General features: G+C 44.3%; 1 protein-coding gene across 1 annotated transcript in view; it reads right to left on the bottom strand.

Annotated features, from left to right (window-relative positions):
• Nucleotides 1-27,852, bottom strand: part of SDC2 (syndecan 2) — a 110,855-nt gene that overhangs the window by 13,641 nt on the left and 69,362 nt on the right. The window contains exon 2 of the mRNA XM_037048240.1: nt 1,927-2,038. Coding sequence (XP_036904135.1) covers nt 1,927-2,038 — 112 coding nt within the window. The remainder of the gene's footprint in view (nt 1-1,926; nt 2,039-27,852) is intronic.

Genomic DNA, 27,852 nt, shown 5'->3' with positions numbered 1-27,852 from the left:
CAGCCATCATCTGCCCCAGGCTGGGGTCAAAGCGGAAGCAATGCCAGCCCACACTGAAGCCTCAACTCCATCTATCTGGTTAGTGGGTTTGGGATTTCAAATGACCCCCTCAAAACCCCTATCATCCTGATGGAGAGAGGCGGGATTAGCACTGGACTGTGTATCTGCTTTCGTATATGAAACTGAAGGGCAATCCTGCCAGAAATCAGCCAAATGACTTGGACGACAGCTACAGATCTCTAAGAGCTCTTAGATGCTAAGATCTGTGAAACAGGGACAGAAAAGTCCCCATATTTATTATTTCCTGGGACATTTCGAAGATGACAGTTACAAAGCACTTTTGAGGTGCTAAGGGGAATAAAGGAGGTGCCATGAGTGAAATATATTAATAGAGTTGTGGGCTATGGAGAAACACTCTTTTCACACTCAATCTGTGTGTGCAATATATATCACTCTCCCAAGAATAACCGGGGTTATTTTTACATTAGGACTGCACTGTAAGCTCATTGTTACTGGGTCAGCCACCACCTCTCATGTCTTACTCAGACTTGGCATTTTCTAACTTAAAGCACTCACTCTTACACAGCTAGACCTCTACTAGAGATACAGCTGGTTTTAATTTGTTCTGAGTCATTCTGAAGCCCAGGCCAACCCCATCGTCAGACATCTATGTCCAGCATAACTTTTACTATCTGTTGAATTTACAATGAAAACCTAAAGCAGGAAAAGTCCTAGATAACACTTCCCTAGCATGCTGCTGGCCACAAATTCCTGACTTGATCGTTACTTAAATATACATACAAACCCTTTCTCAGCTTCTCAGGGGCCATTCCTGGCACGGGGAAAACATTTACTAGGTACAGCAGACTGCAAAAACAGCCAGGATCCTTTATTTCCCCTGGTCTCCACATACTCTGCCATGTGACTTGGTAGCACCTTCGTTACAAGGTGGAGCAATGAAAGGAAAGCAGGCATGTGACTTGCTCTGACTGATACAATGGGGTGGTGATGCTGTGCCAATTCTAAGCCCAGGCTCTAAGGGGCTTTGCACCCTGCTGCTTCCTTGGGATCTCTGCTTCCAGCCTGGGGACAAATGGCTGGCCTGCTAGAGGATGAGAGACCATGTGGACCACAGCCAAATCTTCCCAGCTGCTTCAAAGACATGTCAGAGTCCAGCCAAGGTCAGCAAGCTGCATACCCAACTCGCAGCTGACCACTGACATGTGTGGGGGAGCCCATTCAGCCCAGCCTAAAACACCCACCCATAAGAACGATGAGCTGAATAAACGATTGTTGACGTAAGTCTCTGCATTTTGAGGTGGTTTATTACACAGCATTGCCGAAGCAACGGATAGTTGATACACCGAGGAGATGAGGCTATCCCCTGCCATCATTTTTTCCTGGCTACCACATTCCGCCTCCTACTTTTGAGCAATACACTAGGACTAAGAAAGTATAATGCTCCTTGGTTTCATCCATAATCTTCAATATGGGGTTTGCAGTTTTATAAAACTAGGGCCTGAGGGATTTATTTCAGGGTGGTTTTCATGATAACACTGTGAAAGCCTTCACACACAAAAATTAAAAGCTAACATGGACAGAACACTGACTGCATGCCAAGCAGCAAGCTCTCAGAGCCCCAGATGCATCGACCCCTTTAGTCCTCACAACAAGTCTATGTGGAAGTGGCCTTCCATTCTATAAATGAGGAAACTGGGGTCCAGCCAAGTTAGATACTCTCCCACGAACTCACAGCTGAGGTGATGGAGAGCTAAAACTCACACCCAGGCTCCGAAGAGCATGCTCTCAACCAGTGTGCACCTGCCTGTCTCCCTGAAGTGAGCCCCAGGACACTGCGCCTGTGTGCGTCTCCATGCACGTGCAAGCACGGAGCATGGCCGTGAGAGTGGCAGTAGCTAGCCTTACCCGAGCCCGATGCAGAGGCATAGTCATCATCATCAATAGGATACACTCCTGAAGCATCTTCAATGGAGCTGTTGTCGAGGTACATGTCTTTATCAGATGTCAGCTCTGCCCTCTGAGGAAGGAAAGAGAAGGTATTCAGGATGGGGAGAAATGAACAAATGCACTTAATTATCTTACTCTTCAGGTTCATGCTGCAGTGAGCAGCCTGTTCTCTCCTCCATCCCTCTGAGCCCCCATTTCTGGCCCTGCCCTTCCTCAGGACCCCCTGACAACATGCATGAAGGGCTGAGCTTGGACAAATGTCCCCCAGGGAAGCCCACATGGCCTACTCCAAGGGAATGAAGATGGCACAGAGACCTCAGCACCTGTCAAGTGCATATTTTGTTACATTCCACTAAACCTGAGTTTCAGTGGTCCCAGTGCCAGTTTTAAGCCATCTCGGGCATTCACTTTGTCACAGAGTCACTGCTAAGCTTCCTTACTGGAAAGCTACAAAACACTGAAATCATGTAAGATGTTCTTGAGGATGTATACAAAGGTAGGGTGGTACTTAAGCTAAATCAAGGTTACCAAGTGTTCACAGGCCTGGCCATGCTCAGGGCCAAGAGCTCCCTGGTCACCTGGGCAGTCCAGAGCTTTCTGCCACATCCCAGATGTGGGCAGATGCCACGCAGGGAACCCTACAAGGAGTAGCACCAGTGAGGCTCAATGACAAGGGTGAAAGCCCACGGCAAGCCTGTTTCCAGGGCTCATTGGCTTGGCAGAGCCTTAATGACAAATGCAAATAAACCCACACAAGTACATTCTCTTTATATCGCTGGCACTTGGTAACAGCAAACCACACACTGCATGCAGAGAGGGACCACTCCCTAAGCATACCAGCTGCACAGCTTCTCAGCTCTTCAGTAAGAGTGTTCATATTAGAATTCAACCTAATCATGTCAAAAAGGTAGCATGCATGCACGAACTGAAGGCAGAGTAGACATATATCCTTTCAAATGGTTTTAATAAATTGGTTATTTTACCACCAATAGCTCATAAAAGCCCAGAAACAAATAAAGCCAACTCATAGCTACTAGACAACATTCGTGTTTGCAAACAGGTAACACCATTATTGTCCTATTTATAAAATTCAAACTGAATATTTGTTCCTAATGGGAATTATAAAAAATGTTCCCCTCACTGCATTGGCTTTCATCAGATTTCCCCTTCAAAGGAAACTTCCGTTCCTTGACTGGGGCCTTCCTACGACGATACGGGCCCGCCCTCCACAACACCACCTAAACTTTAGCCTCTCACATTTCAGCTGCTGGCTACAGACACCGGGGTGTTTTAAACCTGAGCCCGTCTTTCCCACCAGGCTTCAGGGCCAGCTGACAGGGAAGTATGGGAACCCATTTCATTTGAGCCACCACCCCGGCACATTCTGAGAACTGAAACCTTAGGGATTGGTTTTCCAGTGGGCTGGCCTGCAGGCATTGAATGACCACCCTGAGCCAAGAGTGTGCTGGAATTTTTCTGCTAGAATGGTCAGAGCTTAACTCCGTGATCTGAGGCCATCCTGCTCTAGACCGTTTCCAAGGCTATCACCATTCCAGGCCATCATTCCCAAAACTTGTGAACTGCATCTGCATTCCATAGCTCTACTATCAACTTAAATGACCCCTGTTACACTCACAGCTCCGTGGAGGGCAGAGACTGTGCCTCAGGTCATCGTTAACCTACCTCCACTCCCCACAGTCACAGTGCCTGGCAGATAGGAGGCGTTCAGTTTATGCTGCTTGGGCTCCATGGGCTCCCACCTGAAAGCAATTCTCCATCCTGCTTGAACTAACCTTTGTCCGGTGCAACTCATGTGGAGGGCCTTCTTGTTCTAAAATCCTGTCCACTCCAAAATAACCTCTGACTTCTCTAGTCCCCATATGTTCCCTAGTGGTAAACTACTGTTTTGGATTTTGTAGCATGTGAACAATTCAAGGCATAAACTGTCACTGTTACTTTTAATTGTCACAGATGTGTTTCTCATGCCCCTCAGCTCAGCACCACTCACTGAAGGCAGGCCTTCAATTGCCTGTGTATGCTCCCTGACCCTCTCAAAGTGCATGGGTACTTAATAAATATTTGTCAATAGAGATTACCTAAAACAAATTAGCCTTTGTCTCAGGTCCCTGAGTTAATGCATATCGCAAGATCCACCACGATTCCTATCATTAAAATCCCTCACGTCCAAGCCTGGGTGATCATCTTCCCCATACACATTGTACTGTATCCAATTAAGCAACCTAAGAGTTGGAAAAGTAAGTGAAAGTCCATTTACATGTTAGCAATTCATTGCCTAACTTTCATTTTCCTCTTGACTCTGTCAAAGAAGTTTGAGGCGGCATGGGTATCACTAAAATATTTCATCCCTGTGTATAAATTAAATTTCTGTTCATTAGGGGACCCAGCTGTCCAGACTGACACACCTGTCAAACTAACAGCCAGATGGGCAGAAACATCTCCCAGAGACCCTGGCCACCTCCCAGTTCGTACAGTTCAAGCACATTGAGTAGCCTGACCAACAACAAACTTCCCCAGGACCACGGGCTCCTTATGAGGAACTGTCAGGCCATGTCTAGAGAAGCTGACTCGCCCTTGGCTACTTGGGGGTTTGGAAGACTTCCGGACAGTCTGGGAGCTGGCAATGTGTTTAATGTGCTTAAATGCAGCTAATAGTATTTGTTCCCCCATCACCCAGTGGGGTGCAAATAATTCCACACCCAACTCACAGTCATCACCCACTCTAATGTCAGGGGCACCAAGGGTGTAGAAGGAATTCCCCAAATCCCTCCAGAGTCCAATTTAATAATCAGTAAGCCCTTCACTTTGTAGCAGACAATGCTCAAAGAATACTTCCAGTGTCTCTTCTTTAAACAAAAAATACCATTCCAAACAGGACACATTTCTTTTTGTGAAGACTCACACTGGGCTGAAAGGACTTTTGCTGTTAATGTGCCTGGAGAAGGAAGAGAATTACGCACCAACAGTTCCTTGAGACGGGAAGATGTGCATCTCTCGAAAGCCATCAGAAGGAGTGACTCAAGACAACTGCTCTTACTCCTGGCCAGCTGCCTGCCTCCTGAAGCAGAACACCTCAGGGCACACTCCAAACATCCTTCCCCTGCATGAGATAGAACCACCTGACTAAACTCACCAGGAGAAGGGCGCAGAAGCACGTCCCCAAGTACAAAGGAGCCGCCCACCTGGGGGATTGCTCAAGGAGGCCGTTTAATCTGGGACTGACCGTTTCTGGGGGGCAGTGTCAGTATCATTGGCTAATAGGGCTTGGAGTATGAGCTGGAAGAAAATCAAAGCTGGGCTTTCACACCTTTCCCCCTTGGCTGATGGAAGATGTGCACACAGGAGAGCAAAGGGAAGTTGTGGAAAGCAACGAGGTATGGTGAGGGGGGCGGGCTGCAGCCTGAGATGTGGCACTTTTGGCCAAGGAAACTGAAGCATGAAGACAAGGCAGTTCTTCTCAGAGGAGGATGACTTCTGACTCAGTTTGTATCCCCACAGTGCTTAGGAGAAAAGCAAGGGACATATTCGTCTCCTAACTTCATCCCTCCTGTTCTAGCCCTCAAACTACAACGACTTCGTAACCTTGGGCCTGGACCATTACTCAGAACCCCCTGCTTAGTCACTTGCTCAAGTCTTTGTCCTTGAATTCATTCTCTACAGAGGGACCATTCCTAAACATGACCACATTCCCCCCTGCTGGAACCCCTTTCTTGGCTCCCTATCATCTATAGGATAAAACAAAAGCACCTTAGGCTTGAAAGTTCTTCTACCATGTGGCCTCACCCACAGTTCAAGTGCCAGCTGGTGCTACTTCTACCTGAACCTCCGGCTCTATGGCCAAAACTCCACTGTGACCTGGTGACACCAGTTTCCTTTACATAAGATCCCTGAGAGGAAATACACCACTTTACGGATGAAAGTTAAGGAAAGCAACAGTGATCTAGGTCCTACATACTTGAGGATGATGAAAACTAGTGTTTCGTGAAAATGATTCAGCCCAAATGCATATGGTGTTTGTAATAAATAGGAAGAGAAATGTTAATTCTATGCACCAAAGGCCATTAAGTGCACCAATCTCAGCTTTAAAAGAAATATCACAAGCCTGTCCATTTTCCCAGCAAAGAAAAGTTGCGAGGCAGCAAGCAACTGAACAGATCTAATCGTCGGGTTTTTCTCATGTAGGTACGGTCTGTATGGAACAGCTCTCATGCTTCAACCTGCAGGTATGGAAATCTCTTATTCTGAAATCTGAGGCCCTCCTTGAAAGAAACACTGCTTTATCTACTAGATGCACACCCTCTAAATGCCTTCAACTAGTGCAACTGAGAAGGTAATTAAAGCTCAAAGCAGTAGGCGTTAAATTAACTTCACGGCTTAAACTTAGATGAGTAACAAAGTCAGAAAGTAGAAAACCTAACTACTTATGAACACCATCCACGCCAGGACCCAAGCTTTGGAAAATGAGTTTTTGCACCTAACAGCAAAATACTCACATTGCCCGATATTACGTTCCGTACCACATCATAGAGAACAACACTCAGACGATGCCTCTTCATTTCAGGACAAAGGCACATCCGGTCCAGATTTAAATTCAAATGGGTACTCACTTTTACAGTGATTACAAAGTGTCAAACTGGCTGTAATTTTAGCTTATCTTTCCAGAGGTGACTAACTCAACTATTTTATTACTAACACACATATTAAATGAAATAATTTCTCCCACACACTCACTCAGAAATGATATACTTGCCCTTAAGATGAACTTTCCAATTCTGGCCTCCGTATAGCTCAAAGGAACATATAATCCTAGAGTCTGGCCAGACATTACAGACATCAAGATCACCTATTTTTTTCCCCAAAAGATACAGAACACCATACTAGCAAATTAGCTTGACATCATCCAGTCTAGTTAGTGGCCAAAAGGGGGCCCCCAAATCTGGTTGCCTTCCTCTGGGCCCTTTCTATTGCCCTGTAATGACCCGTGACATTACAATGTCAAAGCCATTCAGCTTGGGGTTCAAAAGCATTGGCTCTAGCTACCTGTTAAATGTTTCTTCTGTGCCAGGCATTTTGTGCTAACCGTGTTTTATAAGCACTGGCACATTTACGAGTAATCATCTCAACAATCTCCACTATAAACCAAGGAATTGAGGCCTGCCCAAAGACCCACAGTGCAGACGGGAGGGCAGGGGTTCTAACCCATCTGAGCTTCAACGTGTGCACTCAGTGAGTGTTGGCCCTGCAGTGTCCACTCCTCCCTCCCTTTGCTTGTGATTTGCACATAATCGTAAAAAGGCCCTGAGAAGAACAGCGATAATCATGTCGAGCTCTGCTTGATTCAGCACTTCCAACTCTGGCCATGGAAATTCTCCCTCCAGAATATCTATTTAACATCTTTTAGAACTAGCATTCTTGGCACCGTATGAGAAAATTCTGCGTTAGTCAAGAGTTCTTGCTTGAGAGTTTCTTCTCCGCCTCATCTCCTGTAAGTTCCCCACATGGAAGAGGCCTGGAGCCATGTACAGCGAATGTCACTCATTCGTTTTTAGTCAGTCATTCGTTTTTAGTATATCTTCTCTCTGTCAGGTGTCCCTGTGAACCAAAGATGTCATCGAAAGAACCTTATGTTTATTACTAGAAAAACATATTGTTGTCCTTGAATGCATGAGGTCTAATCGATACATAAGTTTATAACCAAATATTGTTGTATTTATAAAAACTTTTTTGAAAGGTTTTATTTACAACTAACCTGACAGACAACTAACCTGTCCCTAATCATGTACCAGGCTTACTCTACCATTCTGTATATAATACGTACAAAAGCCAAGGTCAAAGATGAGGCCACACGTGAGAAAAAATTCTTAAATCCCTGCGTAAGAAAGGTCTTTAGCTCAGAACTGCCTCAGAAAGCTACAATAGGTTCTTAATTAACTACATGGAAAGCTAGGTCTTTTCCTTTAAGAAACACTTCGGCACACCTTCCTTCCACAGAGTGGGGGTATGAATTTAAATTATTTACTGGTGCATATTAGGAATATAAACCCAATTCTGAAAAAAAAGCCCAGGTTATATGAAGGTAGAATCACATTTGGCTGTGACATGTGAGGCCGAAGGATAACCAGGCTGCTCATAAAAATGTAAAGTTAAAATCAAATTAAGAAAAGTCAAATCACAGGCAACTGGAGACAAATTTGACTGGTTCTATGAACCGTTTGAAACAAACTGAGGTGGGGCAGACGATGGGATTCCTACAGTCTATATTCCTTCAAGTCGGAAGCAATCGCTTGGAACTCTGCAGAGGCTGGATTTTCCTGGTGGATGCTTCCCCTTGTGTGGGACTCTTTCTCATCACCTAGAGCGTGCATTTCTGGAAGAGGGCCCAGACCAGCACCAAGTCTGAGGTTTTCTACCTCCCTACCCAGCCAGTCACTGTGCTCTAAGAGCCTGGAGAGGGTAAATGCTCAAGAAAAAGCACAGGGGTCACATTTTTCTGAAAGGCTGAACTTGACTGTTAAGCCATTTGGTGAAAGGAAATAATCATATGAGGCCTGTCTGGAAACAGTTCAGCCGTTGTTAATATAACAAGAAAAGTTTGTATGACATCAGTGTAACCTGGCAGCCCAGGAGAGTGGACTGGAACGTGCATGTGTGAACAATGATGACTTCACTGTACTAGTCAGTAGGGGGCCGTAGATGAGTGAGCATGTGTACTCTGAGCCTGTCACATTCAGAATGACTGAGTGAGTAGAGCAATGGATCTGCAGCAAATTTTGCATTAAGCGTGAACATTCCTCCAAGGAAACTATCTGGATGACTCAGAAGGCCGCAGCTATGGGCATCTGGTGATTGGCAGCTTCATCATGACAATGTGCCCACTCATGCATCACATCTTCAGAGTTTTTTTGTGAAACATCAAACCACCCAGGTGACTCAGTGCCTCTACAGCCCAGATTTGGTACCCTGAGACTTCTTCTGTCTTTCCCCCAGACTAAAATCACCTTTGAAAAGGAAGAGATTTCAGACCATTGATGAGATTCAGGAAAAACAATGTGGCAGCTTATGGCTATTGGGAAAACTATGAGAGGTCCCAAGGAGCCAGCTTTGACGGGGACCAAGTTGTCCCATGTACAAACTTTCTTATGTTTTGCATCTTCTTCAGTAAATATCTCTATTTTTCACATTACATGGCTGTATATCTTCTGAACAGATCTCATACTTTTGAAAGAAGTTGCCTGGTTACCTCACACCTGGAAAAACTAAAAACTAAAACCTAGTTCTCTTACTAGGTCTCTTTTAAAAAGGGCAACCTAGAATTCAGCCTTATAACTAACTCTGAGGAGGACTGCCAGGAAGGTGCGTAGGACCTCAGAAGACATGGCCCACTCATTAACAATGCCCCCAACAGGCCAGGGAGACACAGCACTAGTCTTTGGAGAACATTTAAATGGCTTAAAAGCATTTTAAAAAGCAACACTGAGCTAGTGTACTTAAGTGTAGGAATTTTCCTCTTTGTATTAAAAAAAAACACACAACCAAACCCTGAATATGGTTCTAAGCAATTACATTTCCTAGCCAACAAAGCTCAAATTAAACCTTTCTTTAATAAAATGCTCAGCACAATAATCAGCCTGTTAACAAAAATAACACACAAAATCTTGCCAAAGGATCACTTGGCTCATCTAATTATGTATTTATGATTAAACAGGATCAATATCATTTTCAGAAGAAGTGCCTCACCGTATGTATGTTGGTATAGCTGGTGCTTCACAATGATTTTTCTTCCTATAATGTTTGACTGTTGAGTCTCCAGAACAGTGACTGGGCTCAATAAGTGGTTTGTTGGGTAAATTTAAGAGCATCTCAGGTAGGATGACCCAGAAGAGCTTGTATGCTTATTTGACTGAACACTGCACCCCTCCTCCTCTCCCCAGCATCACGGCACACATAACAGGCAGGATGCAAACCTCCCAGTCCCAGCTCCATCTCTCTTTACTCTGCAACATGGTAACAATGAACAGCCCTAATCACAGATACTCAATGAGAATATGCTCATCTACCAATAAGCCTATTGCTGGCACATCACCTGCAAACTCCTGTGACCCGAACACCAGTTTCTTCTATAAGCCAACATTTCACAAAGCTCTAAGAGCCCTTAACTAAATAAACTGAGCAGAAAGAAATCTAAACTTGGCCCCCAAGTTCCCAACAGACTGCATAGTTTGTACGCTAGAGAAATGACAAAGACAACTATTTCCAAGAAAAATATCTCACCTGGAAGGAACTTTCACTTTATGTCATTCTGAAAGCTCTGAAATATTTGAATTACAAAATTCTATCAATAGCCTTTAAAAATATACTCCTCCTGAAATCAATTTATTGCTAATGCCAAACAAAAACTAGTCTTCTTTCTCTTCTATCTGCAAGTCAACTGGGTGGAGGGGGGCGGGGGAGGGTAAATAACAAAAGCAGAATACTTCAACAGTTCTTATTTCTGTTTGTGGGAAGGGTTTGGATTCCTGATGCAGACAGAGAAGGGAAGCGACCTTTGTCTTGAATTAAATTTGCTGGCAACAGAAACAGGCCTCTCTGAAGCAACATATATGAAAGCAACGCCGGGGACTTCGCATAGGATTATGTTGAATATGCATGACACACAAAAGGAAAATGCTCATTACTTACAGATGTGCTCCAAGTCCTGCTTTCTCCCTTTTTTGGAATATCAAACAGAGGGAAGAAGTTTGGAGCCATGTTATTATAAGCAATGCTGCCTCCCCACCACTCAAACTAGAATATTTCAGTATTTACTTTGCTATCCATATGACCACAGTTTAGACTAGAGTAAAAATAGAAGCCATGTGAGCCTAACCTGAAAAGTCCCAAGTGCTGGAGAAGGTCAGTATTAATATATTCTAACTGAAATAACGAGATTCTGTTTCCTGGTGGAGTTTGGCAGGAGAGGAGGGGAAAAAAGAGATTTGGAATTTATTTCTAATTCAGAAGTGTAGTGTGAAACTACCATAATGGAACAGACTCCAAGGCAAGTGCAGGAAGCCAACAGACTCTGGTTTAGATTTAATAATTCACTCTAAGGGTTTTTCAACTGCTGTAATTGGAGGCCCCGAGGCACAGCCACCTACATCTCCACCCTGTCTAGGGGCTGACAAAATGCCCCAGGAAGCTTATGGGACCGGAAAATGGAAAGACCCTAGGTCCGAAGGGCAGACCTTGCCCTCCAGGCTCAGCAGACGCAGAGAAAGAACCTGTACACCACGGCAGTTGAAAAACAGACTTTCCCAATAAGCCTGTATTGCAGAGGTCTAAGCGAGCACGGAGACTAAATGTGAATGGGATGAGGGACACTTGACTCCTGGCCTGTAATGAGAAGCTCGGGCTGTTCCCTGGATGCCGACTAACAGAGATTGGCTTGAGCCCTTTGGGGAAGCACTCTGGTAATGCATTTTAAGAAAATCCAAAATGTTTTATACCATCTGATCAGAATGTTCAACTCTCAGGAATTATCCTAAGGAAACAGACTAAAAACAGGAAAGCTGAGGTGTTGACTACTACGTTAGAGGAAAAACAATGACTGCTGATCATGCCTGAAATGAAAAGTGGAAGAGATCACTGAGACAGCCTACATGCCAACCACAGCCGTGCAGCGGTGTCAGCTATGTATGACACACGGATTTTCTCAACATAGCCATGAAAGACCATATACCACAGGGCAACAAGGAAAAATGTTTAGACTACACACTAAATTTAAAAAGCATGTGCTATTGTGATATTTTCTAATATGACAACTCTATTAACATTTGACATCCATTTGATCAAGCACTGAAATGGAACTGGAAAACAAAGAGGAAGGGCGAGGTGGGCTTGTGAATGCTGTCTTTCCTAAGTGATATTACTGCTACATTTAAAAAACATATAAATATGTAAATATATATGGTACTAGATGTACAGAAAGCACAAGACTAATGGGTCATGGTTATGAATGACCAAGGACCAGCTTCCAGTGTACAAATGGCTTCTGAAAACTTAATCATTAACTATTTAACAATAAATGCATTCAAACGGAGACAGGGGCATTATATTTTTAAAAATCTAAGAAAAGTATCATATAGGTATATAAATGACAGGCATGAAAAATACTTCACACTTTAAGAAAGTGCCACAGAATGACACAACCATGCTCGGGCCACTCCTGCTGATTTTTATCTGAAGTCACAGTGAAACGGAAAGCCAATCACAAGATCCTTGGTTCTAAAATTTACTGGGTCTAATTACCCATCTCATTAGCTACTCTCTCCTCCTTGCTTATTTAAAGCAAGGAAGCCACTCCACCTCAAGGTGAGGCTGCCGGGGTTCCCAGCGAACAAGGGCGCTTCCAGCTTGGTCCCAGGCAGCGGCAGCCAAGCCAGCAAGCCTGGGAGGTGCTCCACGCTGCTCCCAGTTTGGGGGGCCCTTCCACTACACGTACCTCATCTGTCTGTAAGGGGGGCCTCTCACTCTGCCTGTCCTGCTCACTCCAGAAAACCTCTGGTCGACACAGTGCCCACCTAACCTAGCAGGGCATCTTCAAAGATGCCGTGTGCAGATGGTTCCTTACTCTGGAAAGAAACAAAGCTAAGCAGAAAGGGATAATCAAAAGGTGACGAGACCACTGATTTCAACACTGGAGTCAAACTCTGGTAACTTGTCATACTCGAAGCCAAGCTGCAGTGGGGTCCGCACTGTGTGCCCAAAGGTTATTCGCATTACTGATACCTACTGAAATAATACCCTGATTCTGCCCAAGACTCACAGCCCCAGGCCCTGGGTTTCTTTTTATTATATTATAAAGAGATTTTTAAAGTACACTTTATTGATTATGCTAGTAGAGTTGTCCCAATTCTTCCCGCTTTGGACCAAACTTTTCAACCAAATAAAGTAAACAATGAGGGCCAAGCAGCTCTTAAAGAAATTGTATCCTTAATGGAGGAACCAGGAAAGGATTTAAAGGTATGAGAGTATGCGATGAAATCTACCAGAGACCCTGGATGAAATTCCCCAAGAAATGGAGCCTTCCCGGGCCTGCAACACGTGAGGCAGGAACACGAGCTCCCAGCCAAAACAACACACTTCACGTGGAGTGTGCACGCAGTCACAGGCCCTGTGCCGTCTCCAAGCAAATGCACTTCAGAAGGTTCTTCTCATAGTGTCTTCTCTTAGTGTCTGCAAAATTTATTTGAAGGTAACATTTATGGTCTTGCCAAATGAAGACGAAAGGAGACTTGTGGACAGAGATATTTTTTCCACCAATGACACATTCTTTATTGACTGTGCAAATCAACATGTGGCCAAAGCCTTCAAAAATCCAGAATGTAACCTAACCCGCCTCAGCATTGACTTCATCTTTCTGACCCATCGGAACCGCCATATGAAGACACTCTGCCGATGGAACCCTCTACTCTTGTTCTCATGATTTCAGGATGTGGAGTTTGAGGGGAAAGAGGAAACTGGGAAAGATGGTAAAATCACATGCTCAATTAAAAATAATATTTAAAAAGCACTTTGGAGAATAATTTTTAAAATAGCATATTATTATTATCATTGCCCCCAAACGAGGAGGCAATTCATGGTACCTCAGTGATAATTAAGTCTCAGTTGGAACACACATTCAAAAGCACCATTTCACAAGAGACACGGCATTTCGTTTGCCAAAATCATGGGGCATAAAGAAAAGCAAATAGTGATGAGTCAAAAACCCATCTGACCACCTAAAGGAATTTTTTTCCCTCCAGATGAACCAGTAATAAAAGCAGCCTGCCCACTGTTTCTCTCAGTTCTGAAGCAAGCCCCACCAAAGGGCTCTGTGGCGATTTGGCATCCAGGGGTACCGAATAAAAATTGATGGCGATAAACCAAACATTGTTTTCTAAAAATCCCCACGTCCCCAGGATCTTCCATCCTTTGCAAATTAATGAGTCCCCCTATTCCTGCAAACGCCTTCTGTGAAGCAACCAATGGCAAGGTCTGTCCCGCTCTCCCCACCCCCACCACCCCCGTTACCTGTTACCTGTTACATCTTCATTTCCCAGAGAGCACGGAGGCCTACTGAAAATTAAACACCATGGGAGCCCAGGCCACATGAAAGGTCTCTCACTTGGGCCCTGTCACGTCCCTTTCGAGATGGGGCTGTTTCTAAGAGTTACCTGCTCCAGGCACCCCACCTCCAGAGAGGGCCTCTGCCCAGAGTCAAGTTTATGATTTAATTGGAACAAGATCAGCTTGCAGCCTGAGAACAACCTGGTCACGGTGCTCAAGTGTTGGATGCCCATGAAGATGCGCCCCTTCCTCTCTGCACGGGTCTCAGGATATGGAGGCTGGGGAGCTACCAGCTTCTACTTCTCCCCACATTGACAGAACACACCTGCCTCTAGCCAAGGTTCTGGAACAAAGACATACTTCTGACTCTTCTTGCTGCTTAACCTTACACAGTGCTCGTAGAAAATAACTTGCCTCTTGTCCCTGCTGCTTGGGAGGCTGAACGACCGCAGCTGCCCGGGTAACCTTGTTTGGCATGCGAGCCAACAGCTCCTCACCTAATAGCCTTTACTCTGACTGGCCCACCGATGACAGCCACAATCCCTTCAAGTGGAGACATTGCAGCACAGCCCCCATGGAAACCCATTTGGAACTGGTGAAGCTCATACCAAAGAATAATGTTTTTAATACAGATTATTCTTTTAAAATCCTTTACAAAAGGAGCTGTAATCAATCGTGCTGGGGGCCTGTGTAAAAAGCTGCCACTTGGAAATCACTAATATTGATTCTTTTCCCTTTCACGGCTTTTAAGGAAACAATCCCATGCTAAGAAGCCATAATCAATTTCTCTAGACTTTGCTAACATGAAACAGTATTGAAATTAAAACATAGTTTTAAAAATTAAATTAAAGCATAGCAGTTATAAGAAATCCATCCATTATCCTGCCTTTCATTCAAGGGACATGTTTGCTTTTAAAAGAAAAGTCGGTTGTACAAATGCAATAATTATTAAATACTGATTAAACCTGAGTAACTCTTGGAAGGTGACACGAGCTGAAAGATGAAAGGAAAATCTGTCTTCATTTGAGACCTGGCACTTCCCATCCTTCATTTGCAAGATAATATACTATTTTCTCTGTGCCTATTCTTAGAGAAAACTGTCAATCCTAAGCCTGTGTTTATAGACCTTCATGATTCCAAGTGGTCAGTCACATCCTGACTGAACTTCCAAATTCCAGAATATTTCAAGTCTTTTCACAGGAATTATACTAGATGTATTATTCTGTCAAATTCGCCTTTCCACATTAGGCCTCTTAGAAACTCAAGTGCTTCAAAAGGCGAAAAGTCAATATTTAAAGCTACAATGTGCACAGAGTATAATTTGGCATTTTCATTTAAATTATATTAAAAACCCTCGCCAACATCATGAGCCAATTTCTAGATTAGACTTTAAGGAAAATAACAATTTCATGTAATATCTGTTATCTGCACTTCTATCTAGAAAAAAGAAACCCAACATTTTTATGAAAGTGCCATACGCAAAATGAACACAGAACTGAAATCTAAGTAGACTGACAGCCCATAATACTCTGTGTCAGCATGGTACTTATCGCGTGAATGAAATTAGATCTGATCAAATCCAAAGAGCTGGCAAAACAGGGAAAAGGCCAAGAAAACTTAACTACCATTTGCTTTGTTCCCAAATAAGAGTAATTTCAATTCCAAGGCAAGGAGCTGCAATTTTTGTGGTAAATATCTGATACTCATTCGGGTTCCACATTCCTGGCATCCAATGGCCACAGGAGTTTACTGAAGGGACGGATATACAATTTGCCAATTTATTAGTTGGGAAGTTTAACTCCCTGTCCACACCCACCCCAGCCCCTCAAATTAGAGAAGGCCTCTGCTTTTTCACCAAACCAAAGAAGCTAGAGCTGAGTTCAGTAAAACCCCTCAACCCTGGCTGATCAAGGGCCTAGCCCTTTGTGCGGCCCTGCCTCCCGGGGCGTCACACAAGGCGGATTTCACAGCTTCACTGGCCCCAGCAACCTTTTTATCCCCGGCAAGTTATTTTAAGCAACTTTTCTCCAGCAAACAAATCTCTGGCCTTCCTCTCTGCCATTGTCAAACTGTCACAGCACAAAACAGTTCAGTGCTGAAACCGGAGTCAGCCTGGTCAACTGATTTCAATTCCGTCCTTCTACTTGAATGCTCTAGATCAAGCCTGGCCGATACAATTTACTGTGACAACAGCAATGTCCCCTATGTGCCTCATCCAAAATGATAGCCACAAGCTACATATGGCTCCTGGGCGGCTGAAGTGTGGCTAATGCAATAGACCCAATGGTTTTTATTTTATTTTACTCACCTTTAATCGTTTTTAATTCCAATAGCCTCATGTGGCCAGTGGCTACTGTGTTAGTACGGTTCTGGAGGGAACGTGTAAACTGCTGTTGGGAACCCAGATCAAAGCCAGCCGCTGCTGCTGGGCTCAGCCACTGCAGGGCGAAGCGCTCCCTCCTTAAACAATACCCACCGCGAGCAGAAATTGGTGCCTAACAACATAATTGCCTTTTCTGTCACAACCCTCCTTTGGCACTGTATATCTGCCAGGAAAATGAAGGATTCAATCTAATGAGGTCCTTCAACAATTACTTATCAACCCCACACTATGTGCTGAAATGTTCTATATTTGTTCAAAAATAAACCAGCCACACTCGTGAATGAATAAACAAAGCGTGGAATACCATTCTGGGATAAAATGAAGTAAGCTGTCAAGCCACCAAAAGACATGGAGGAAACTTAAATGCATATTATTAAGTGGAAAAAAGTCAGTCTGCAATGGCCACATAATGTACGATTCCAACTGTACGCCATTCTGGAAAAGGCGAAGCTATCTAGACAATACAAAGACCAGTGGTTGCCAAGGGCTCAGGGGTAAAGGGGGAGGGGTGAATAGGTGAAGGACGGGATTTTTAGGACAATGAAACTATCTTTATATAAAACTATAATGATAGACACATGACATTTTGCATTTATCAAAGCCCAGAGAACTACTGCGCAACACAAAATGGGAACTTAATACAAAGTATGACCTATAGCTAATAACAATGCAGCAATATCAGCTTATGAATTGCAATATACACAAATGTACATGATAATGACAAATTTGCACAATAAGCGAAATGGAGGGGTAAGATGAGTATACGGAATTCGATACACTATCTGTTCAATTATTCTATAAATTGTATACAGTACCAAATAGTAATAAAGTCTATTTTATCATGACGTCCAAATGCCTGGAAAGCTCCTGAGACCCGTCCAAATATTCTGCCTCAAGCTATGCTCCCTGCTAGAGTGACAACAGGTTTTTGGCAAACCAGCACACAAGAGATGGCTCCTGGTCACTGACTGTGTATGCCCAGCTGCCTCAGCCATTGGCATCAGACTCAATTAGCTTCACCCAATAAATAACCATCCCCGGATTTTTTAAAGTTGTGAGCAGCCCATTCACAGTGGTGATTCTTCTTCATTCATTCCTGCCTCCACTGCTGCCTCAGGCAAGGAAGGAAACTGCCGACACAGACAGGCGAGTGCGGTCTCCGCCTGGGAAAACGACTCACAGGTGCACATGCGCGAAGAGCTGTGCCATGCCCTCCACGGAGCCGCCTCAGTCCCCCGCCTTCTCCGATGCAGTAAAACGGCGAGGGAGACCAGAACTCCAGCGCACCGTGGTTCAAACGATAAAACTGAAACCGACATTCTTGGAATAATGGGCGAAATCTGAATATAGACTGGATATTAGAAAATATTATAGAACCATCATGAACTTTTTTGAAAAGATTTTATTTATTTATTTTTAGAGAGAGGAGACGGGAAGGAGAAAGAGTGGGAGAGAAACATCAATGTATGGTTGCCTCTCATGTGTCCCCTACTGGGGACCTGGGCAGCAACCCAGGCATGTGCGCAGACTAGGAATCGAACTGGCGACCCTTTGGTTCACAGGCCGGCGTTCAATCCACTGAGCCACACCAGCCAGGACTAACTTTCTTATTGTATACAGTATTGTCATTACTCATAGGGGTGAATGCAGAAGTATTTGGCAGGGGGAGTCTGCTGAAGACCAAAATACAATATACCAACAATAGTACAGCCTCCCAAAATCTATATATAAAAGAGAATAAAGCAAATATAGTAGACTATTACCAATGACTGAATTTAGGTGGAAGAGACTGTCCTACCTGCCACAGAGGCAGGCGCAGACCATTTATATACATGCATGGCTTTAATGGAATTCACGTGAAGTATTTAAAAGTCTAAAGAAACGGAATTGAAGGTAAAAATTACCGGCCCTGAGTGGCCCAGACAGTACCACCAGGAAAGCAAAACTTTGCCCCCACGAGCAGAGAGTCAAGGGGAGGTTATTAAAAGCTGGGCCGACAGAACGGCGGTCCCTCCCACCTCCGTCCTCCCCAACCCCTTCATGAAACAAGAAATCGGTGGTAGCACCAAATCCTAAATTATTGATGTATTATATATGAACATATTAAGAGGCCCACTTGAAAATTCAAGCTGTACACTTACAATTTCTGTATTTTTCTATGTTATACTTCAGTAAAAGGTTTACTGCAACAGCGTACATGAAGAGAGCAACCTAGTCTTAGAGAACGAGGCCTTGTCCCTGGCCGCGGCATTCTCTTTAACACAAGTTTGCATTTACAAGATACTCAGCAGGTGGATCACGTGGCTCTTTTCCAGGCACACCTGCGTATCTGAACATGAAAGTCAAAGAGATGCCAATTCTCAAACACCTTCCACAGACTCTGCCCCTCATGGGAGGAAGGCAAAGAACCTCCATCCTTTTCATGAAGGAAAAAAGCTTAGATTTCTAGTTGTTTAGAACATACATGCAATAAAATAATCTTGTCATACTTCTTGAGTGTTCCAAAGAAGTAAAGCTTAACAGGAAGATGGGAGGCATTAAATGTCTTTCTCACAGAACAGCAGGCCAAGACTAGCCGAGAGTCCCCAAACCTTCCAGAGGAAGCTGTCAGATGACTGTGTGATTCTGATCACAACTGCGCAGGACCCTACAGCCTGGACGTACAGCAGGCCTGGCTTTGTTGCTTTTTGGCTAATGGAGATTTGCACCTGATAACCACTAACAACTACTCCTAGCTGGTTGGTTCTTGGAGGCAGAGGTGGCGGGAGAACTGTTGTTTCTGCAGGGAATTCATAGGGGTGATTATGATTTAAATTCTGAATAGACAAACAGCAGTTGTAAATAAATTCCTGATGGGACAGCTGCTGTATACACTCGAATTCAAATAATTCACAAGTAAGTTTTCATGCTGCTTATAAAGCAGACAATGTATGGCAACAGCGATAGCATTTCTCTTGGGCCCCAGTTCCCAGGTGCAGACTCCAGGTCTCCCCGTGGCTCAGCTGCCAACCAGGGTCCTCCTCTGAAGATCCTATCTGTTTCCAGGCTTGCCAAACCCCTAAGGAGGCTGCAGACTTGAGAGGACCTCAAGACTAAAGATGCTGGCCATTCTGTATCCACTCTAGCCAAGAGCTGATTCATTCATTCATTCACTGAGCACCCACCATGTGTAGGGTGCTACAACCACAAAGCTGACAATGGGTGGATGCTAGCTAGGCAGAGGAGAGGAGGTGTAGAAGGCAGGAAGGAAACAAGGGAGAACTGAGGCACAGGGAATGTCAGTGTTTGGGGGATCAAGACAGGATGGAGAACTCAGGGCAGTGGAGGGCAGGGTGTGTGTCCAGGAACAGGTATGACAGTGTGCGCTAAGGCTTCAAAAGGTCAGATCCTGCAGGGCCTCTGGGGAAAAACTAGGGAATTTACATCAATTCTGTAAGCAGATGAGGGACTTAAAGGAAAAGTTCAAATTTATTTATTTTGGGAAGATCAGGCTGGGTGTAGTGTTGATGATGGATAAGAAGGAGGGGCTAGACTAGATCAGGGTGATGAGTCAAGTTAGGGCAGTAAGAATGTAAGAAGTCTTCAGTAGAAGGATTAGAAAGGAGAGGGCTGAGTCCACGGTATCAATGTGGGTGAAATCTCCAGGTCCTGCCACCTGAGTAAGTAAGGGGTGAGTGAGAAGACATGATGATTTTTTTTTTTAATGACAACAGTAGTTGCTGTCCTTATAGAGCATTTACCCCCAAATATGACTCACATCTGACAAAGTAGGTTTTACTCCAAATTGACCACTGGAACCTGAGCCTCAGTGATCACATGGTCTGCCCACCATCACCTAAATATTAAACATAACACCCAGGTGTCTGATTTGGCCCCCAGAATGAGGAGTGGGGCCCTTCACTGACTCAGGAATACAAGAAGAGGCGGGTTGGGGTCAGACAGCAAGTTGTGTTGAGACAGGGGTTTGAGGAAGGAGCAAGAAGGACGTACCAGCAGCAATTAGTAAAGTAAGATAAAAAATGACGCATGACAGATCATCGTTTCTCAGCATACGCCGAATAACAAATTCTTGCAATTTGTTGGCCCCTTGCGGGCATGTCAGGCCACATGGTAGTCGGCAGATGAGGTCAAGAGACTCAAACCTGAAATCAATGCCCCCGGCACTGAGTTTCCTTATCTGTAAGATGAGGAAACAGTAACTACAATCTCCCGGGTCTAACACGAGGACGAAAGAGATGCAAGCTGTGAAAACTGCAGACTGAAAACCCGGTATGTACGATTGTTTGTATTTGTACAGATGCATCTGATCTTTTAGGCAGGTCAAGTACCATGTGACAAAAGTGACTGGGCGTTCCTCCAACTTGAGCCACCGTCAGGGAGGTCACACAGCTTTGTCAGTCTGTCACAACTAAGCCAGGTGGGCACGATCATCACCAAAACCACGGCAAGAACAAAACAAAACAAACAAACACAGGAAGCTCATCGGGTCAGGAAAACACGTAAACAGAGAATCTGTAACTAAGCCTAACCCCAACTTCGCCACCATATAAACCTACCAAAATACCAGTTTTTCCTGAGTTTAGAAAGTGTTGAATTAATATACTTGAGAACTACATCAGTCAACCATTTGACAGTAAACACAGACGACACCACAGTGACCCCACAGACACGGATCACCATATATGCTGAGCAGAGAAATCTAGAAACGGCATGATATATTTCTGATTTGTGACTCAGATATCAATAATTACAAATGGGACAGAACACACCTCCATTGTATTTTTGAAAAATTAGCTTAAAGAGCAAGCACCTAGCCTACCAGGAAATGATGTCTAGTCATCTCAGGGGAGCGCAAGTACCCAGGCAACTTTTAAACTCCAAAGAGCCTGGAGTCACTGCTCCTCCTCATACCACCCAGGATGCCCAGAGGCCCTAGACCCGCCCCGCTGGGGAGTTCAAGCATGGCACAGAATGTCTGCACAGAAGACAGGAACACAAAGAGGTAATCATCATTGCTGGCTGGACTCACCCATCCCCAGCCGCTGGCCAGAGATCTTTCAAAGCCCAGAAAATGTTTACACAAAATGAAAAATTTTAGGTATTAACCACCTTCCCCTCTAACACAAATGAACCTTCCCATCAGAGGCCATTAAGAAAATGATTGGCACCTCCACTTGCCTCTCATTGTCCCGGGCCCCCTGCTCAGGGAAAGGCTGTAATGACACACAATGAGCCACCAAGGTGGCCCCAGGAAACTTGGCCATGAGACTGCCTGAGCCAACACTGATGGCCTTTTTATATAAGAACAAACAAACCCCAACTTACATCCCCAACAACACTCCCCTGCTGAGAGAGCCAGCCCTCCAACTTGCTTGTCTGAGCCCAGACCTTTCGGAAAGAAAGTCCACCTGTGCAATGATAATCCATGCCCAGGGACTTGGCAGAGCCAAGATCCAAAGGTATTAGTGACCCCATTATCTCTCCCTCGGGGTTCTCAAAGCCACCAGGCTGACAGAGATGAGGATTCAGGAAATAGGAAATGTTCAAGGTACTGCCTTCAGGATTTTTTTTTAATTATTTGTGACTGCTCTAGTTTGTGGCCCACTAGGTTTTCTTCCATTTCGACACTGGCTTGTTGCTGGGCACGGTGCTCTTCCGGCCAACAGGATGGGTGCTGCCCTCTGGGGCGCCCACCAGGGAGCAGGCAGTTAGAAAGCAAAGTGTGTTCTTTGCTAGCACACTGAGCACACTGCTGGTGAAACGACCGGATCCAAAACTATAAACACAGTATCAGGTTCAATCAGACTAACTGCCATTGTGCAGGTCAGAAATAGCAGCAATTTCCTATGGTTTGGTCTATGAAGAATTTGCATTTTTTAAATATGTTTCTGTTCTCAAGTCAAGCAGAGTAGTATCCAGGCACCACAGCCCAGAAGGCTGCATGACCGGCGCCCCCTTCCATCCTCATCTCATCCCACCTACCTAACCACGCAGGCTCATTCCCACCCCAGGGCCTTCGCGCCAGCTCATCATCTGCCTGAAACTATTCCCTCAAGCTCGTTTCAGAGTAGGCTTTTCTCTTTCCAAAGACCTCCTCCGGAAAGTCTTTCCTACCCGTCTTACCCACCATTCTCTGTCCCGGTACAGCCCAACAGAAGTAGAATGGGAAGCACATGTATAATTTTTAATTTTCTAATAGTCAATTCTTTTGTTTGTTTTTTTTTCATATTGTGGTAAAACATGCATACATTTCCCCTGTATTTTCCCATTTGCAGTATTCGACTCAGTGGCATTGTGACGTCCACTTTGGTGTGTAACCTGAATCACCGCCACCCACCTCCAGACATCTTCCATCATTCCAGACTGCGACTCTGTACCCAGAAGGCCCCCACCCTGGTCACCAACATTCAACTCTCTGTCTCTATGAATCTGATTATTCCTCATACGAGTGGAATTACACAATATACTTGTCCTTTTGTGCTTAGCTTATTTCACTTGACATTCCTTTATTGTAATTTATGTAATCAAATATATGAACAATTTTAAAGATGTCAGCAATGGAAAAATTATTTATGAAATACCTGTAATTTCATTTTCATATTACGTTGTTGAATTCCATGACATATTGCACACTTTCCAGCACTTCTCAGTCTGAATTGGTCACATTTCAAGTCATCAACAGACACAAGTGGCTTGTGGCTGCTGCAGTGGATGGCACAGGTCAAGTGCATTACCTGGTTTTATTTCGTTCATTTTCCTTTCTCTAGGAGGAATTATTTTGTTCTTTATACATCTATATGCTTTTCTGTGGCCCCTCATCGAAATACAAGTTCTTTCAAGGCAGGGCTGGTGTCTGTTTTTTTCCCTGCTCTAAGCCAGCAAATGTTAAATAGAATATAAATGGTTCTAGACAAACGTCTTTAGAGCCCATGCTTTTATAAATAAAAGAGTCTGTCTTCAAAATGTCACTGAGATCCCATACTACATGGAGGGGAAACATCACTGGCAACTATCAGAAATCGCAGCAGACTCCGGAAGACTCGTCGGCTGCATGGGACGGAGGTCAGGGCCGGAAGCAGACCTGCGTGGCTCCCCCGCATCCCAGCCGTGGGACCTCAGAACTTCGGGCTCCTGCCTGTAAAATGAGGATGCAGTGACAGTGCCTACCGTACGGGTTGCCATGAGCATCAAACTGGCTAATATTTGTGAACTGTTTTTCCCCTCGCCACTCTGCCCTGCCGTTGGCACCCCGGAACATGTGAGAGCCAGAGCAGAAATGAAAGAGCTCAGGCAATGGCGCCTCCCCTGGGGCCAGGGTCACGGGTGGTCAGATCTTTATACATTTTTTTAAAAATTGTATTTCTATCCCCCTACCTGCTCTACTTGGGCAATCATCAACTTGTTCTCTGTATCTACGGGTTAGTTTCTATTCGGTTTAATCATGTTTGTTTTTTTTTGGATTCCACATATAAAAAGAATAATACCGTTTTTATCTTTCTTGGACTTATTTCACTTAACATAATACCCTCTAGGTCCATCCATGTTGTCAGAAATAGTGAGATTTCCTTTTTTTAAAATTTCTGAATAATATTCCATTGTATATCTGCCACATCTTCCTTATCCATTCATCCGGGGATACATAGGTTGCTTCCATGTGTAAAGCACTGTGAACGGTGCCTGGCCCATAGCACGTGCTCGGTGAAGGCCTTAGGTCAATAAAGCATGCTCATGTGTCTTGCTATTGCCATTTCAGGGAGACTTTGCACTGCTCCAGGCGTCTTTCTTCTTTGTACAGTCTGTCTACACAAAAATGCTGGGATCGCTGTGCCACAGGGCATGTGTGCTCACACACTCCCTGCCTGCAGCAGTATCAACCCTACTGCCCCCAGGAGCCAGTCTAAATGCCCCAGCAGGGTGAGCCAGAGGCAGGGTGCACAGTGGGTGAGGGAAGGACTCCAGATCCCAATGGCCGGGGCTGAGTCAGGCTCTGCACTTACAAGCTGAACATATTCAGCTTTCCGTGCCTTGGCTCTCCATTTATAAAGTGGAATAATAATAGTGCCTATGTTATGGGTTGTTGGAAAACTAAATTAGTTAGTATGTGCCAAGCACTTTTTACAGTGTCTGGCATGTAGTAAGAAACTGATAAATATCACCTAATGTTACTAGAGGGCCCTCCACAACTGGACTGAACCTTTATAGCCTCACTTCATTTAGCAAATATTTACACATCTACTAAGCACAGGGCACTGTGTCTGCATGGCTTTTCTCCTCACGGAAGCTTACGGTCGAGTAGGAGACAGGGAAGGGCCAGCTATAATCCAGGGGGTAGTTGGTGTGCTAACAGTGCATCACACTATACTCTAGGACCCCACAACAAGGGACCCTAACCCAGTCCAGGGTGAGGGGTTACCGAAGGGATTCACGGAGGAAAGGCTATTTGGGCTGAGGCTACCTGGGAGAACGGGGAGTGAGCATGAAAGAACATTTTACCATTCTCACCCGAGTACCAGCCCCACAAAACTTCTCCCCCTTCCCGATCACAAAATGGCTTTTCATTCCTCTTTATGCCTCTTACTTACATCCTACTCTGACTTAGGTCTGCCTACCCCAAACAGATGAAGAGGCATATGTCACCCGTTTCTCTACCAGGCACAGAAAACATTCAATAAATATTTACTGAATGAATTCACTCCCCCCCCTCCCCCGAGTTTCCCTTAGGACTGAAGACCCACATTTCCAAAACGGCAGCCTGAGTGAGGGTCCTAGGCCAGAGCTGCATGACCCAGCTCCCGGCTTCAGCAGACCCACGCTCGATCTACAGTCCCCAGTCTACCAACGTGCAGATACAAGAAGAGATGCCCCAATTCATTCTCCGTGGTACTTATTTGCACCTAGGAATCAGGAATGACAACCAAGTGTTCCACCTCCAGGTTTTCCATCAGGTGAGTCATTGAACTTCTCTGACCTACACACATCACTCCTCCAGCCACTGTGCCTGCTGAGCAATGTGGACTGGGTATCAGGGCCCCACCACCAAGGATGGAGAAGAGCGTTTTAGCAAGTGGACAGTTGCAGTATTTCGGACAGGTGTTGGTTGTGTTATAAAGGCAGATTACAAAAAATTCACTCAAGCCGCTCCCTCTTCCTTTTGTCTAAACAACTCTTTGAGTTGGCTAACAATTTTATCCGTTATAGTTAACATTTCATTTTCCACCCCCACAAGCTGTGTTCTTTCACCACAAGCTGTGCCAAGTGTAATTAAAAACTTCTGAGCAACAGAGGAAACACCCACAGGCTTCGCCTCAGACAGAGGGCTTACCTGGCTCCTACCTCGTGGAACTTTGTAAGACAAAGCGAACAAAACTTGAGACAACGCTCCTTTAAGTTTATTGATTCTAAAACATAAAATAAGCTTTACTGGCACATTAAAAAAAGAGTCAGTAATTATGCCTCTATCCACAAGCAGTGGGGAAAAACAGGAACTTTCCAGTGTGCAGTAGGCATGGGTTCCACTGACGGCAACACTCCACAGAAGTTCCTTCTTCTACAAAGTGAGGATTATATGACCACCCTCTCTAGCGGTCAGAATGACCACCTGCACATAAGTGTCTGACAGTGCCTGACACATAGCAGGTACTCCATAGATGCTCCTTCCATTCCACTTCTGAGACTCTGGGTGGGTAATGAGGCTTTTATGGTGAGAATGGGTTTAGGAAGAAACACCTATGACAACTAAATTATTCTTGTGAACTCTCAGAGAGGTTAAAGATGGCAGAACATACCACAATTTAGGACTTATTTGGTAAGGCACTACTAAGGCACTACTTTCTCTTCAAACTGACATAGAGAAATGAGACTTTTTCCCTGTATTTTTGGGAAATTCTTCCCAAATTTCTTAAAGTCAAACTTTAATAACATTTGATAGAAGCCATTATAGCCATGAGATTTTAGTAATAAATTTTTACTTGTGTAAACTTTAGAAAATAAAGAACAACCACATAAAAACATATACAGATACACATACGCCCTCTCTATATATTAATGTTTACAATGAAATTAAAATATGAAAATAATGACTGTGGTGGGCCAGAATGACCTGTAAGAAAAGAAATACTACTAAACTCAGAGAGACGAAGACACTCAGCAGGAATGCTTTTTGGCATGCTACATGTGCTTATTAGTTGTATTTCACATAAAACTCTGAAGCACAGTAGTTAATGTAAGAGCTCCTTAAGGCACATACAATGTGGCCAATTAGAATCTGTTATGGTTCAAATTGCTTTTCCCCCCAGAAATACTGTGAGCAGAATGCTTGAAAACAAAACTCTTTTACAATATTCCTTATCATTCTTAGGAATTAACTGTAACCTTTGCTTCCAGAGCTATAAAACCATTAACAGTTTTATAACTCCATAGCATTCGGGTGAACCAAATGTTCTTAAATAATCAAGAAATGTGTAAAGGCTCTGAGAGAATTTAAGTGTTTAAGTTCATTAATTTACCAAAGTCAACTTCTATGTTCTGACATAAAATGTGTTTTTGAATTAAAATTCCATACTTCTTTAGGAGAAGCATCAAAGAAGCTCACAATAAAGTCAGCCTCTGTAACAAATGTACTATGACCATGGTACTCATGATAAAACCCCAGCCATTTCAGTTTGTTGCCTCGTGTCTGTGACACATTTTCAAGTCATTCAGTGAAAGTGAAGCTCACTGAACCCATGTGACGTAGCCCAGGCAATGGGCCCCACCGACAACAAAACAGATGTGACACCAGGGTCCTACCCAAGACCACACAGCTAACAAGTGGCGTGGGAGGCAGGACAGAAGGAAGACTTGAGCTCAGGTCTGGTGAGTGACACGACCACTGTATTTTTCACCAACAGTATGAATCTTCTGTGAGGTGACAATAACTCAGGTATTTCAACTGGTTGCTGAACTTCAGCTCTACAACCTCCGGGTCACTGATTCTTTAACGTTAACCAGCTCTGGACCCTCCACTTCCTACCGCCATTCCAAACGTCTCTGTTTTCTTCACGGTAGTTGTCTACACAGCCTTTCCTACCAGACCTTTCTATGGCTCATGAAGGGACACGCTGTCTCCCTCAGTCTAGGTGTGATGTCAGTATAACTGGTGCCAGGGGGAGCTGAGACACAGCCACAAGGCCACACTCTTACGCCTATAATTATAGGAGAAACTGCTATTGGTGTCCCTAATATTTAATTCTCCTTCCCCCTCCCTTTCCACCTTGTCCCTAACCTGATACAGAAGACCACATATGTACACAGTATTAGGATTTATATGTTAAACTCTACCTATTCAAAACCCTGATAATCTTAAGGTTAGATCTAATTTAATTTCTTTAGCATAGAGAAGCAACAAAGATTATTTT

The sequence above is a fragment of the Sturnira hondurensis genome, unplaced genomic scaffold (genome assembly GCF_014824575.4).
Source record: "Sturnira hondurensis isolate 20B ecotype Veracruz unplaced genomic scaffold, ASM1482457v3 Scaffold0006413, whole genome shotgun sequence".
NCBI lineage: Eukaryota > Metazoa > Chordata > Mammalia > Chiroptera > Phyllostomidae > Sturnira > Sturnira hondurensis.
This window is presented reverse-complemented; position numbering and strand designations above follow the sequence as displayed.